The following is a 16,044-nucleotide window of genomic DNA, read 5'->3' on the forward strand; positions in this document are numbered from 1 at the left end:
AGGTTTTTTTAGTCCTCTGTATAAATACTTCTGGAAATCACGCAGTGACCACTTTGTCTCTCTGGTGTTTTGGGAGTTGTTCTTCCCTAATCTCTGTGCTTTTCACCCCCATTTTCCTGCTTCCTTTCTGACTCATTCTCCTGCTTTCTAATTCCACACAAAGGGCCAGAGAGTGGAGGTTGAGAGTGTCTCTATTTGTGTGCAAGTAAAGGTGCCTTAAGTTCCTCTTTGCACTCCCCTGATCCTGATGCTGCTCTTGCAGGCCCAATAGCCCAACTAGAGCTGTCTGAGGGCTGCTTTAATTTACATTGTCTATACATGGCTATGGGGGCTAACACTGCAGTTAAGGATTAGTGCAGAGCAACTGGCCACACTTTCTCCTGTCATGCTGACAGCAGAGAAGTTGAGTGCCATAAGAGCCTTAATAGGGCAAGGATTTCACCATCTAATCAACTCTTTCTTGGCCACCAGATGATACTGGGGTGATCTTTCCAGGGTTAGTTAAACTGGCTGTAGGACCAGATTAGGTTGATGGTGTGGTGCATACATCCAGTAGAAAACCTAGCTCTAGGAATACTTTCTGATCCTTAAATGTTAGCCTTAGCTGTGCTGTTTGCTACTGCTGTGTGATGGCACCCTACAATTTTATTCCAAAAGTGAACATACTTCTTTCCACATTTCCATGGGCATATTTTCAAAGTGCTGAAGGGATATAAGATTTTGTCATGTGGCACCCACAGAATGAGCCACTTGGGTATCTGACCTTTTATAATGCCTTGATATGCTTTGTTGCTCTTTAGATAATCTAGCTACTCCAGTTTGTCTCAACTCCCAAATTCAGATTCCTGAACTACATTTTCATTAATTTCTTCTCCTTTTTCTGCTCCTGAGTTTCATATCTCTGATGCCTTACTCACAGAGAAATGGTGGTATCTACACATGTGTTTGAAGGGCAGGGATGTGGCAGGGTGGATTGTGAGATTTTCTATCCCAATTCATATACCATCTTATGCCATCTTATCCCAGGGAATTGGTGCAGAAACTGTATCACAGGCTGGGGTGCACTCCTTAGGATGAGGCTACTGGGTGGGCTGAAGATAAATGTAGCCTATGGCTCAGAGGTTGGAAGACCTGATCGAAAGAAAAGTTTACCCTCTAGGAGGAAATGCAGGGACCAACTTCATTCCAGACCTTCTCACTGAGAAATGCTCCAAAGGGACTATTTTCTCCTTTGTGGTAAGTCTTCTGGGTTGGCTGCAATCCAGCAAGGCACTTAAGCATGTACTGAACTTTAAACATGCAAGTAGTCCCACTGAAGGCAGTGAGATTACTCATGTGGTCAAAGTTAAGCATGTGTTTACATGCTTTGTTAGATTGGGGCCTATATGTTGAACAAGTGTCAGAGTCTCTCATGACTTCCCACTCTTCTTTATAAACTTACATTGCCCCTCCATGAAGAAAAAGTCCTGTGTTATTTTGTCTTCCTCTGGCCAGACAGGGCTCCAGCTACCAATGAAGAAAGGTACATGACCAATACCAAATTTACCCCACACCACAAACAAATCCCATTGCCTTCAGAGTGCTTCTAGTCTTTGATCCAACCAGATGTAATGGATTGTACATGTCTGTATCAAATTATGGCCTTCCACTGACAGGGAAGCTTAGTGTAATGCCTAATTCCCAGAAGGACTAACACAAAAGAGTCATCAGTGGTAAGTAACTGTGTTCCAACCAAGGGGGCCCATCCCCTGGACCAACGTTTTGCTAGAGAGAGGAGCCAGCCGGAGGGAATTGCTTTTCCCAGTTTGAACTCTAGATGGCTGGAACTTCCCAACTAACCATGGGACTAGAATCTGCAGTTGATTAGCTCGTCACCTGACAGAGGGAACAGAAACATTCTGTAAAAGCAGGATCTGCCCCGTCTCTCTCCACCCCCTAATCTGATCACTGCCAGAGAATGGAAGGACCACAGAAGGGGCCTTCCTGACTGACACATGGAGTGGGTCCAAGGGCTCAGACAACTGAGCACGGATTCAAGTGGGGAGACCATACAGGCTTTTGTGTGTTGCCTAAAGACCTGTAAGGAGTGTACCTTAGGACATGTCTGAACAGGGATAAAACACCTGGGGCTGGCCCGGGTCAGCTGACTTGGGCTCGCAGGGCTCAGGCTCTGGAGCTGAAAAACTGCTGGGCAGACGTTCAGGCTCAGGCTGGAGCCCCAGGCTCTGGGACCCTCCCATGCCACAGGGTCCTAGACAGGGTGACCAGACAGCAAGTGTGAAAAATCAGGACAGGGGATGGGGGGTGATAGATGCCTATATAAGACAAAGCCCCGAATATCGGTACTGTCCCTTTAAAATCGGGACATCTGGTCACCCTAGTCCTAGAGCCCAGGCTCCAGCCTGAGCCTGGAAGTCTACAAAGCAATAAAACAGCCCCATGAGCCCAAGACAGCTGGCATGGGCCAGCCATGGGTTTTTCTTTGCTGTGTAGACACACCCTTAGAGGCCCAGATCTAGAAACTGATTTGATGCTGCCCAGTCCCAGCTGGCTTGGAAGCACAAAGGCTGAGTCCAATTAGAACAGACTTGTGATCCATGAGGGTGACTCAGACAGGTCTGTAATACTCTCCATCATTCTGGGAAGTCTGAGCATAAAACTTTATCATGTGATTTGTAATCTTGCATGAGAACCAGACAGTTGCATTGTTATCCTTGCCCCACCTCTACCCACAACAGGGTTGAATCTTACTCAACAAGTTTAAAACACTGCACAGTTGCCTCTAAATGTACAAAAAAATAGCTTTTGTTTTCTCTGATGTTTCGGTTTGGGAAACATTCTTCCTTCTGAATTGACTATGAGCTTTTATAAATGTAAACAGAGAAACTGACTCATTCCCTGATCCTCTTTGACACTAAGCCTTTGGTTTGGTTTCACCTAGATTTTAAACCGCAAAGCCAGGCAACTATTGGCAAACAACAATTTTTGTCACTATCTTCCTGCTGTATGATTATAAGTGAGAGATTTACATGAATAAACATCCAGGGAGGAATACATCCCCACGTAATTATAGATTTAAATCAGTGGAGTTGCACAGGGGATGAATTCGGCCTTTTCCTTTAAATAAAAAAAACAGCGCTTATTATCCTGTGAATGTTTCCTGCTGGAGGACAAGGGAGGGGTGCAATAAACTTCCCTGCAGCACTGTTCCTGGCAGATCATTCCATCACCTCCTTTGAATTTTCTAATATACGATGTTATCCAGCTCCTATTGCAGTCAATGAAAGTCTTGCCACTGACTTCAATGGGAGCAGGATCCTAGCAGCGGCTAATATTTGATTCTTAAAGGGGAAGGTGAAAAAAATGAAAACCAGTGTTTAACACAGTCTGAAAAAAAGTGAGGGGTGTTTCATAATCTGGGAGCACCAGCTTTAGTAAGAGTGCTTAAAGTGTGCTCTCAGTGACCCAGCTTAATTTTTATCTTTTGCCAGGTGTGCGACCTCCCCAACTTTAAGCCCTGCTGAAATAATGTACCTAGACAACTGTGCAATATGGTACTGAGGAAAAATACCCGTTCTTGATCCAGCAGAGGTCATGAAGCATGGGATTTGGTTACACTTATCTCAGTATTACCCATAACAGAGTAATATAGGTAGTATCATTGGTTGTTAAATTATGCAGCCCTTAAAATACGATCAGCCACAGTATTTGATTCAATGACCCCAAACAGCAGTGAAAAAGTATTTCCTTTCATTTGTTCTTAATTCATCTGTATATAAAAATTTACTAACCACAACGTCTCAATTGCCCCAGTTTTTAAGAAGTGCCACCTTTCCCTTTAACATGCATTCTGTTGTGATTTTTTTCTTTCATCAAGTGTTCACCAACATACACATTCTTTGAATATTTTTCAAACTAGGTGCTGCTTTTCTTTCTGGATATCTTATTTTTCTTCTGACAGTTTCCCTGGTTTCATTTATTTGTATTAAGGCTGTCGATTAATCACAGTTAACTCACGCGATTAACTCAAAAAAATTAATCACAATTAAAAAATTAATCGTGATTACTTGCAGTTTTAATCGCTTCGTTAAACTATAAAATACCAATTTAAATTTATTAAATATTTTTGGATGTTTCTCTACATTTTCAAATATATTGATTTCAATTACAACACAAAATACAAAGTGTACAGTGCTCACTTTATATTATTTTTTATTACAAATATTTGCACTGTAAAAATTATAAACAAAAGAAACAGTATTTTTCAATTTACTTCATACGAGTACTGTAGTGCAATCTTTTTATCGTGAAACTGCAACTTACAAATGTAGATTTTTTTTGTTACGTAACTGCACTCAAAAACAAAATCATGCAAACTTTAGAGCCTGCAACTCCAGTCAGTCCTACTTCTCGTTCAGCCAAGTGTTCTTAAAATGAACATGTGCTGAGTCATCATTCGAGATCGCTATAACATGAAATATATGGCAGAATGCGGGTAAAATAGGGCCAGCGACATACAAATCTCTCCCAGTCACAAATTTAATTAACACATTATTTTTTTAACAAGGGTCATCAGCATGGAAGCGTGTCCTCTGGAATGGTGGCTGAAGCATGAAGGGGCCTACGAATGTTTAACATATCTGGCATGTAAATATCTTGCAATGCCAGCTCCAACAGTGCCATGTGAACACCTGTTCTCACTTTCAGGTGACATTATGAACAAGAAGTGGGCAGTATTATCTCCTGCAAATGTAAACAAACTTGTTTGTCTGAGCAATTGGCTGAACAAGAAATAGGTCTTAGTGGACTTGTAGGCTCTAAAGTTTTACATTGTTTTATTTTTGAATGCAGTTTTTTTTTGTACAATTCTACATTTGTGAGTTTAACTTTCATGATAAAGAGATTGCACTACAGTACTTAGGTGAACTGAAAAACACTATTTCTTTTGTTTTTTACAGTGCTTTTAAATAAAGTGAGCACTATACACTTTGTATTCTGTGTTATAATTTAAATCAATATATTTGAAAATGTAGAAAAACATCCAAAAATATTTAAATGGTATTCTATTATTGTTTAATCACCCGATTAATCGCACAATTAATTTTTTTAAAATCGCTTGACAGCCCTAATTTGTATCTATGTAATTTTCTCCTTAGCCCTAGTTTCTTGACCAAGGACTTGATAAATATTTAAAGAAAACACCAACACCTAGAATCTTACATCTGTGACTAGCAAGCAATTTTGACAGAATTTGTTGACATGATCAAATCTGTACTAAGCATTATGATGAAACCACCAATCTCCAGAAATACTAGTGCATCAGCCCATAGCACCCCTTGAAAGTTGTGTTACTGCCACAGATATGAACCTGATACCAAAACTTTATGCATTTAGGCTCAATTTTCAAAAGTGGCTTCTACTTTTGGGTCCCTTAATTTTTGCTTTGCACAGTTTGAATTTCCACAAACTCCACTTTCAGCAATGTTGAGAACTACAGTTCCATGACTTCACCTGGACTAGTGGATGCTCAGTGCCTCTAAAATCCAGGGTCGAGATGTCTCAAACTGGGCACCCAAAAAATCAGCGGCCACTTTTGAAAATGTTGTCAACACAGCAAAGAAAGAGAGATTTTTAAAATATAACCCAAACTCCTTACCTGGAGTATTAGCAGCATCTGAATAATTGAAGGTGGAACCCTGGCTCTGGAACGTGACAGGGCATCTTCTAATTTAATATTGAGGGTTATAATGTTCCGAAAGTGCAGGAGAGCCAGCTGACGAACCGAGGGCTCCTTCCCCTATGAACAGAATCACCACAATAAGGATGATGAGCCATTTAAAAACAACGGTCAGAATCCCAAGTATAAGTGCTTTTCTTAAATCTTTACGAGTAGTAGCAATGGTAAATTCAATGCAAATTCAAAGGAAATATTTGGGATAGTCAAAAAACAAAACAAACCAATCTGTAGATCCACAATCTTTGTGTGGACTCACATGATACTTCCGTATGACTTGTCTATCATTGCCATGGACTGAATTATTTAGTCTGTAATCCACAAATCCGTCCGAGACCTGGCGTGGCAGGGTGATACTGGCCCTTTGAGAGGGAGCAAGGCCGGTGTGCTAGAGCCTTATCAGCACACTCCAGTTTGGTCAATTAATTGTGTTTACAAGAGGGCACTTCTTGATATTAGGGGAGGAGAGACCCGGTGAGTCAGGGCCTGGGTCAGTCAGGGGAAGGATAGGAGGGGAGAGCTGCCAGAGCCAGGAGACTTTATGTGGTGCCTAGGAGAAGGCTGAAGGCAGGACAGCAGCAAGACGGGTTTGCTGACTGGTGTCCCCAAGCCAGAGCACCGGGGCTGGAGAGAGCTGAAGGTCAAAGAGCACCAGAGGCAGTTGCCTGCTGGCTCTAAGCCAGACAGCCAGAGCCAAGGACCAAAGACGACTGAAGGCAGGGGAGCTGCAGAGGAGCTTACCTGCTGACTTCTCCAAAGCCAGAGCTGGACCCAGAGAGCTGGACCCAGAGGAACAGTGAAGGGGCAGAGGGAATGAGGGATGCTCCCAGGAGAGAGGCTGCGGGGGTTCCCTCAGGGAAGAGCTGGGTTGCACTTCAGCTGGAAGGGCTGGGGCAGCTGGCTGTCCAGCGCCAGAGGGACAGACGAGGACTGTCAGAGAGTCCAGGCACGGCCAAAGGACAGTGGGGGAACCTGAGGCAAATGTTGCTGCAGCATGACATCCAGCCAGGAAGAAGTGTGTTAGTGGTAACTTTGCCACATCTGGATACACATGTAATCAGGGCTCTTTCCTGAATTTACACCCTGTAAGAATATTTTGGAATCCCAAATACAGTAGTATAAAGTTTTAAGAGTATTTTAACAAGGGCAACGTTTGAATTCCTGTTTATTTCCTCTGACTTGTGTGCAGGGTGGGAATTCACACTTTGTCTAGGTTTGGGACTTCCCAGCCCTGCCCAGTGGTGGCTCCACCCTTCTTTAAAATTCAGGGAATACTCAGCACAGTGGCAGAGCTAATGGAGAGGGGACGACCAGCCCGTGGATGGCCTTTAGGTTTGTGTGGGGCACCTTTTCAAGTCAATAGGTATAATTGCAGGTGGGTACCACTAAAGGCCCTTCGGCCCCCTAGTTCCTCCACTGCTCAAAACCTGCCTGTGCTACTGTCTCAGCATACAAGGCAGAAGCAGAGCTGATACTTCACATCGTGATTCCATGCAACTACTTCTTCTCTAGGGAAGACCTCAGCTTCTGCCCAAAGAACATGTTTCTAGCAGCAATAGCAGCCTCTGGCTTTGTCTGTACTAGGGATTAGCCCCCATTTCCTTGTCTATACTAGGGCACTAGGGTTTGCACTAGTGTAGTTACTTCAGTTGGTGACATACGGGCTTATCCCTAGGACATACAGGTCCTCAGATACACATTCAGATTCCTCTGAAAATCCCAGTCACAACTTCCACAGAAAGAGAATGGGACTTGTGTTTCTAACTTACCTAGGAGCAGATTTTCAAAGAAAGTTAGGCACCTAAAGATGTAAGTAGGTGCCTAGTGGGATTATCAAAAGCACCTAAGTGAGTTCAGTGCCTAATTTCCATTGATTTGAGAGGGACATAGGTAACTGATTTACCTAGCAGCTTTTGAAAATCCCACTAGGTGCCAAAATACTTTTGAAATTCCACCCAATATTCTGATTAGTTGGTGATTGTACTGGTTTAAATGGCTACACATGGCACAAGTCAGTGGACAATGTGGCCCTGTATGCTTTACATGCTTCAAGGAATTTTTCAGATGTTTCCTTTACTTGCAGAAACAACATATTTATAGTTTCAACTTTTCCACAGAACTAGGATTTTGTGCCTGCAAGTGCAAATGATCATACTGATAGCATTTAGACACCCAATGAACTGATTTATCAATTAATTGTAGATGCAAAGTTAACCCTGCAAAACAGGAGGATGTTTCTGAAAACCAGGCCCTTTTTCCCCACAAGGAACTCAAATGCCTTAAGTGTGTATAAAATGATTTCAGGTAGAATTCTCTGCTGGTGTGAATTAGTGCAACTCCACTCACTTCAATGAATCTGAGCCAATTTACACCAGCAAAGAAGTACAGCAATAACAAAACTGGAAGTGTCTGAAAATGACTTACAGAGTACAAAATTTTCCATTGACATTTTTAACACTATACTAAGTGCAGGCACTTCAGATTATACATGCAGGAGGCCTAGCTGGAGATGTACATGCTGAAGTCAACACAGCTGTGCTTGCTTCACTGATTGCCCATCTTCATTTTACTATTCATATCCTTTTGCTGTAGTGTGAGCTGACATAAGGACTAAACATCCTCATTGCATGCAGTTCCTCTTTTCAAAGTTCCCCCTTCATGTTTTTCACATGAGTACTTCACCATTCATGCAAATGACTTGACTTTACAGAACACCTGCACTAACAGATTGGCCCCTCTGGGATAGTTTGACAGTTGTGCCAATTTGTTGATCAATCCATCAAACGGCTTTTTCTGGATTCTAAAGTAACAAAGTAACAGTTCACCTGCACAGGATAGAAAATAGCCTGAAGCATGGGCAGGACGTCACTGAAAAAGAAATCCCAGGTTTCAGCTAAGGTATCCAGCAGCTTCTGTCCTGTAAAAACATAAGTGCTTCACTAACTTGTTTTATGTTGTGAACAGTTAGTCAGTGGCATTGACTGAGCAACACAGGAAATGATGTGTAATATACTAGTTCCTGCAGAACAAAAGGGGCTCACTGACAGTTATTTTAGAAGTATCTCTCCCGCCTGTACATAGGATCAGTCAGTATGTGTGTCTTTTGGATCACACAATTAAACGCTCTGACTGAATAGAGGGACTTCCTGCACAAAGCTTAGTCAGAGAGCTCCTGTACAGAATATAACAAAGCCAGACTGCCCCCGCCTCCTGCAGTAAAACTCCCTGGAGGGAGGATAGGGGATTAAATCACTGAAGATCCCCACATGGAGATTCCACAACATTGTTCCACCCCTACCCCAGCAAGGAATAAGCCGCGGGGACGGTCTGAAAATTCCAGGATCTGTAGGAAGCAGTGCAATGCTGTCCGTGTGGTTGTGTTGTGTCCAGCTGGAGCTCGCCCTTGCAGCCCAAACCCCTCATCCCCAGCCCCACCCCAGAGCCTACACCCCCCTCCCACAACCCAATCCCCTGCCCCAGCCTGGTGAAAATGAGCGCGTGAGCGAAGGTGGGGAAAGGCGAATGAGAGAGGGAGTGGGGATAGAGTGAGAGGGGGCAGGGCCTAGGAGAAGAGGCAGGGCAGGGGCAGGGCAAGGGTGTTTGGTTTTCTGCTATTAGAAAGTTGGCAACCCTATTCCTGCTGGAAATGTGTCTTTACCTTAGCTCATCTCTTATATTTTGTGGGCAGTCTGCTCAGCACCGTCTACTTTGTAAAGCAATGAATTTCAATGCAGCAACAACAGTGACTCAGAACAGCTGCTCCTCTATCTGAACAGTAAACTGCATTTTTCCAGACAGGCCTTTTACTGTGGGATGTGGAAGCATGCTTAGAATCAATTGGTGATTAGCATATTTCACACAAAAGAATTTGACTTTCATGTCCTCTGAGAACGTTTGTTTTACTGTCAAGCAAAGGCCGTTGGATTTCCTACAGTATTTGCAGGGATAAAGGAAACTCAGCTCATGTAAACATAGGCCTGATGTGGTCATTCTTGTATGAAACAGACACATAATATTTTCCATGATCCCACAATATTTTTACACCACACACATTTTAATGACCTGTTTAAGTAAACTATATATGGCATTAAATCAAATTAGCAATCTAGCCTAAGAGTTTGTTGACATTTTACACATGCAGCTAGCTTCTCCTGTAACTGAAATGAAACTCAGAAACCTTGCATTTTAATGTTTGTTTCTCAGTTTTGCATCTTAAATATTAATGATATTTTATATAAATCTAATATCAACTTTTTAAAAATGTACCTAGACAGTGTGATTTAAAAAATTGACTGGTTTCTCCTTTTGATTTACCAGTTTGAGATTGAAAAATCTGATTTATAATTTGCAAGCAAGCTGTGAAAACCTTGAAACCCTTACAGTCCAGTTGTCTGTGATTTTGTAGGGGTTATGTTAAATAATTAAAGCACTCTATGTTCAGCTCTAGAGGAGTTTGAGGAATGTAATGTCAAATATGTTTTCTGTTTGCTGTGGTCAGGGGAATTGTCTTTTCATTAACAGATTTGGGTTCAATAACAGTCTTGATCCAATCAAATAAGCAGACAGCAATGAAAGGTCACATTTAAAATTCAGAGATAGCTGTAAGTAATGCCAATGGCTTTCACCAGGAAACTGATCAAATGGTGTATTTAGACTAAGAGGCATTTTGACATTGTGGGGCAGTTGAAAGAAAACTGCATTTCTTTAAAACTGTCTTGGATTCCAAAAGGTTTTCAGATGTTTTATTTTATAATCTATATTCAGAAATTACTTCACCCGCTAATGAAATATAGCTGCCTCTGGGTGACACAGCCAATTTAAAAATCACCTCTAACTGCTGCACAACAGTGTAGGCCATGGAATGAAGAATATTGTATTCAGGTAAAATAGCAGCTGGAGGCTAGGTAAGCAGAATGTATTTGACCATACTATAATTCTGCCAGTGAATTTGTCCTAGCAATTTTAAGAGGTTTTTTTTCTTTCTGCATTCATGTAGACTCATTAAAAGACTGATCTGACAACATCTCTTCTGCCACATTTACATATCTCTAGTGAATGCAAGTGAGAGAAACTAGAGTGTTTGTGTGGAGAGATAGGGCCATATTCTACTCCTAGTTACACTGATGTAAATCTGGAGTAATTCCAGTGGAAAACTGTCTTCAGTGGAGATACTCGAGATTTATACTGGTGTACAGGTGAGCAGAATCTGGCCAATACTCTGAAGTTTTGTTCCTTCTCTATGCATTTAATTTACTTAATACTTGGATTGATTCTTTCAAATATGAAAGAAATCTCAATAATAGCTGCCTCAGTTAGGTGACATTTATAACCACTTTAACTGAAGACAGAGACAAATGGAGCCACGACAACACAAAGGGCCAGCTTCTGACTTCATTAATGCCAATGTAAACCCAGAGTAACTCTACTAAAGACAGCAGAATTACTCAGGATATACACAGGTGTAAGTGAGATCAGAGTGTGTTCCCATGACTTTTCAGCTAATTGAGATTGCACGGTTTACATTGTCATTTAATAAAATATTGTATTCAGTTTTCCACAGTCATTTAATCTTAAACAGGTTATAACTGGATGAAAATGTAAACATCCGAACACGAAGTTTGGTTAGCTGATGTGCTAGACAAACATTTCTCCTTGGTGGAAGCCAATAGGAACATGAAACTGTAAGTGACACTGGAACAACCTGCTGTTATGGGACCTGATCCAAAGCCCATTGAAGTCAGTGAAAGGAATCTCATTGATTTCAGTATGCTTTAGATCAGTGGTTCTTAACCTTTACTGCAGCCTGCACCCCTTTGGTTCTAAAAATATGTTCTCACACCCCATATCAAAAATTGTTGAAGTAGGTCAGTTCTTTAAACCTAGGTCTGTTTTTTGTTTGTATATTACAGTAATCGTTAAAAAAATGTATAATGTTAAAAAATACAGAGGTTTGATGAAACAAAGTAGTTGTACTTACGTGCCTGTGCTTAATTTGTGTTTTCAATGATTTACCTTCTAAAAAAAAAAATAATCAGGCATGTCTCGCACCTCCAGAAAGGGCATCTTGCACCCCCAGGGGATGCGTGCACCCCAGGTTAAGAACCACTGTTTTAGATCAAGCCGACTGAACAGCTGCAGCATTGCTGAAGTCTGAGTTACCTTCATAAAACCGGATCTTGTCCCTCAGTATTACCATGCCTTTTGTAAGCAGCTGATTCTGTAAATAAAACACACACACCTTTTATTTCTACAACTCCGTATTTCTTGGAAGCCATTGCGGATTTTTTGTTTTGTTTTGTTTTGTTCCCACAAGAAAGCTGGTTTAAGGGTTGCTGTTGATTAATGGAGTTTTACTTCTATGTCCATCTTCTTGTTTAAATCTACTAGGACATTTGTAAAATGATGATGATGATCATATTCTTAGCCCTTCCAGCGAATAGCAACTTCCATCTGGGGATATCAAAGCTTTTTACAAACATTAGCATAAGCCATACAACATTTAATCAGCAAGGGAGGTAGTAAATTGTATTTTAAAAGTAAGATCATGTATAATTATTAATAAATGGCTTCCTGATTAATTATACCACAAGAAACTTGAGGAATCCCACAGAATTTTTACCTACGTTAAATATTTGGACCCTATTGAAAAGGATCCGTTTAATAAAAATCTGTATTAGGCTGAGATTTATTATATTAGATGTGGGCTTTCACTATAAAATGAAATATTACAACCAAATCTCATCAGTCAATAAATGCTCATAACAGGACCTGATCCAAAGCCACTGAAGTCAATAGGAGTCTTTCCACAGCCTTTAGAGAGCTTCGAATCAGGATAATAGATCACGTCAGAATATTGGATAAAATAGTATTTATAGGAATCCCACTGTAACAGTTAGGGGCAAATCTTATCCATTTTGTAGCCATGATCTGAATCCTTCCTTTATAAGTGACCCCAATAAAGTTCCTTAATAGTGTCCTTAAAATACATGTGGTACAAAGACCTCTGGTCAAGTATTTCAGTATCTGACCTGGTATGAAATTTCAACCAATGTGACATGAAAATTGATGGAAGGGGAACAGATCCTATTTTTACCCTTAACTTTAAGATAACAGAAAGATAAAGGATTGGCCTACTACTTGTTCAGACAAACAATTTTACTCAGCAGCACTGACAAATGTAAGAAGCCAAATGAAAAACGAAAACCCCACAAACCTGCAGGTATTCAGTAAAAAAGGATCCCAGCTCAGTTTTCAGTAGTTGCCTGTATTAGAGAATAAAAAAAGAATTTATACAATCAACAAATTGTACCCAATGTACATTGTGTATAAGAGAGGAAGACTGCTGATCTTACAAAGTGTTTTAAGTTGTATATCTTTCCTTCCAAAAATGTTTAATTAGAAGCATATTAAACAGGGATAACACTCTATAATAAACCCTTAAACCAACATCTCTAAATGCTCAGAAATATTTATTGTAGGAGATTTAGACATATTAATGAATATAGTTATGGTACAAATACACGTATGTCTGGAGTCATTTTCTTAACTGAAAGAAGAGAGGCTGAATTCTGCCTTCAGCTGCATCGGTGAAAATTTAGTATCACACCACTGAAGTCACTGGAGTTACTCTGTATTTACGCCTATGTACCTGAGACCAGAATTTCACTTCACTTCCACTTCAGAAATGGAAGAATATGAAAAAGCTTAGCATTCTATGCTGGTATGTGGCTCTGAGCAATCTGGCCAATTTAGAAATGATGTAATTCCAAAGAAATGAGAGTTTGGCTTGCCTTAATGAGGTGCGCTCTGAGTTTTTTGAGCTCTGGACTGCAAGTTTGGGCCCTAAGAGACTTAAATAACAAAGTTGTGCAAAGTGTTCATAAAGAAACCTGAAACCCCAGTGAAACTCTCTGGGTTTTGTGACAAGCTTGAAACTGAGCCAAGTGTCACAAACATCCAGAGTGAATCTGGGTCATTTAAATTAAAAATCCAAGTTTCACACGGTGTCAGTGCAAAATCAGGTTAAAATGCAGCATATCACTTTGAGTTCGGGGACTCCTCCAAATGAGAGCCTCTAAGCCAAACTGTGGGAGTGCCAACCTACACAAAATAAAATTCCCATAAACCACCATCAAATGAAACAACTGAATTCCACCAGCTCTAATGCCAGAACCAATGTAAGGTGAAATTCGCCCTTGTGAGAACCAGCACAAGGCCTATGCAGCAAAGTCCCATGATGCATGTTGGGTGCTGAACAATTCTGAGAATCTAGTCACACCTTTGGTTGCTGAACACTTGAAAATCTGGCCCCATGTGATCACTGAAGGAGCTCAGTACGACTTTATGTGAAATTAGGTTAAAGACCCACCTCAATTAAATATTTTGGTCCTTACTGTGGTTGTACAAAACAAGTTTCATTGTATGTGAATGAAGACACTGTTGTGTATGGTCACCTTTCCCTTTCATTTATTCTCTTCTTCTGGCCTTGAAAAATAATTAAATATATATATATATATATTTTTTTTTAAAAAACATGCCCTATTTCTGAAGCCCAGACCACTCCCCTCTATATGCTCCTCTTCTGCCCTATCTCCCCCCCCCCCCCATCCCGATTCTGCCTCCTGGTGAGTAGCTTACTTTCCAAGCAGGCCCATTGACTTCAATAGGACATGTCATGGAATAAGGCACTACTCAGTATAAATAAGGTTGGCTGAATCTAGTCTATAATGAAAGGACAGTAAATTTCCACAGAGATTTTATTTCTCATATGAAAGAAACACCACCACTCCAGACCTCACTCTGCAATATAACCTTGGTATCACAGCTCAGAAAAAGAATATTGGAGACGTTATATGGCAATCTCTTGCTTTATTTCAACCTTCCCTTCAAGTTACTGGCTCTTCAAACTCCAGTCCCAGCTTCCTTGTTGATTCTATTAGGTGGTTTGTAAATAGCTAATTCATAGGCGGCTTCATACCTTGATTAGATGTGATGGCTAATTACTGGAGTTCCAAAAGTTGATTATAAAATGGCATTCTCTTGATTAGAAAACTAACCCTAGGCTCTGATGAACTAAAATTTTGGTACTTAATAGTTCAAACGAGAAAGAAATAAAGCTAAAAAGTACACAGCCTGCATTTACATGAGCAGCATTATGGATGCGTTACTATCTCTGCTTACAGGGTAAAGGCAGAACTGAGAGCACAGAGTGCTTTCTCCCCTTTGAATCTCTAATAATACGGGTACTTTGTTGCTGACTTCAATTAATTATCCATGAAACGCTGAGGTCCTTGGGCAGTGTTAGAACATCAGTGTTTGATGTTCTCAGTACCTGTGCTTACTAATAAGTGATCCAAAGCAGAACCGAACCCAACAAAGTTGTTTGCAAAAATGTATTTCTTTTCTTTTTTTTTAACAAAATATATTGTACTAATCCATCAGGCCATGGGCAATGGTCAGTACTGAACAGCTATGTCTGACTACACATACTTCTGTGATGGAGTCCAGGTAAAAATGCTGATTAAATTCAAATGAGATTGCTGATCAGATATGAGACCTGATTTTTAAACAGCTGTGATTTTACCAAGAGCCATTTTGCACTCCTGTGAGGCTTGTATCTTTTTGGCTCTAAATCTACTCTGTCTGTTTAAAGACTTTACAAATTAAGATGCTAATATAAACTCACATAAAATACACTTTTATATCTTCCTGCTGCTTCTTCTTTGGTTGACTCTGAAATTAACTCCTAAATGCTACTCAGAATGAAAAAAATCTAGTTCTTTATTATAGCTGACCTTTACTTTATTAGTTATTAAATTATGAAAGATGCGAAGAAAGATTCTTTTATCAGGTACAAAATCTTTCAACAACTGAGGAAATGCTGCTGAAATTTGCCTTGCTTGTATCCAATTAGCATCCTGAAGCTCAGAGGAGAGGCAGATATACATCATCTTTAATACTGGCTATCCTGCTTCCTCACGGTTTCCTCTTCCTTAATTTTTGAGGAGTGTAAATAATGACATCCAACTAAAGGAATAAGAAAAGAGAACTCCCGCAGGTCTCCACTATATGGTTATTAATATCACACAGTTACAGATACAAAAAAAGAGTTAAGCAGAGAGATTCTATATATAGGTTTTCATGAATGATTTTTTATTTTTTTTAACTTGGCTGAAAATTAAGGTGAGTATACTAGCTCAGTGGTTTGAGCATTGGCCTGCTAAACCCAGGGTTGTGAGTTCAATCCTTGGGGGAAGGCGGGCATTTAGAGATCTGGGGCAAAAATTGGGGATTCATCCTGCTTTGAGCAG

At 40.5% G+C, this 16,044-nt stretch overlaps 1 protein-coding gene across 3 annotated transcripts in view; it reads right to left on the reverse strand.

The window, feature by feature from the left end:
* Window positions 1-16,044, reverse strand: part of PRR5 (proline rich 5) — a 129,575-nt gene that overhangs the window by 35,207 nt on the left and 78,324 nt on the right. For all 3 annotated transcript variants that reach the window (XM_084641910.1, XM_084641908.1, XM_084641909.1), the window contains exons 5-8: window positions 12,948-12,996; window positions 11,894-11,951; window positions 8,560-8,651; window positions 5,657-5,797 (exon numbers count right to left, since the gene is read on the reverse strand). In XM_084641910.1, coding sequence (XP_084498036.1) covers window positions 5,657-5,797; window positions 8,560-8,651; window positions 11,894-11,951; window positions 12,948-12,996 — 340 coding nt within the window. The remainder of the gene's footprint in view (window positions 1-5,656; window positions 5,798-8,559; window positions 8,652-11,893; window positions 11,952-12,947; window positions 12,997-16,044) is intronic.

Source organism: Lepidochelys olivacea (assembly GCF_965140295.1).
Source record: "Lepidochelys olivacea isolate rLepOli2 genome assembly, chromosome: 1".
Taxonomy (NCBI): domain Eukaryota; kingdom Metazoa; phylum Chordata; order Testudines; family Cheloniidae; genus Lepidochelys; species Lepidochelys olivacea.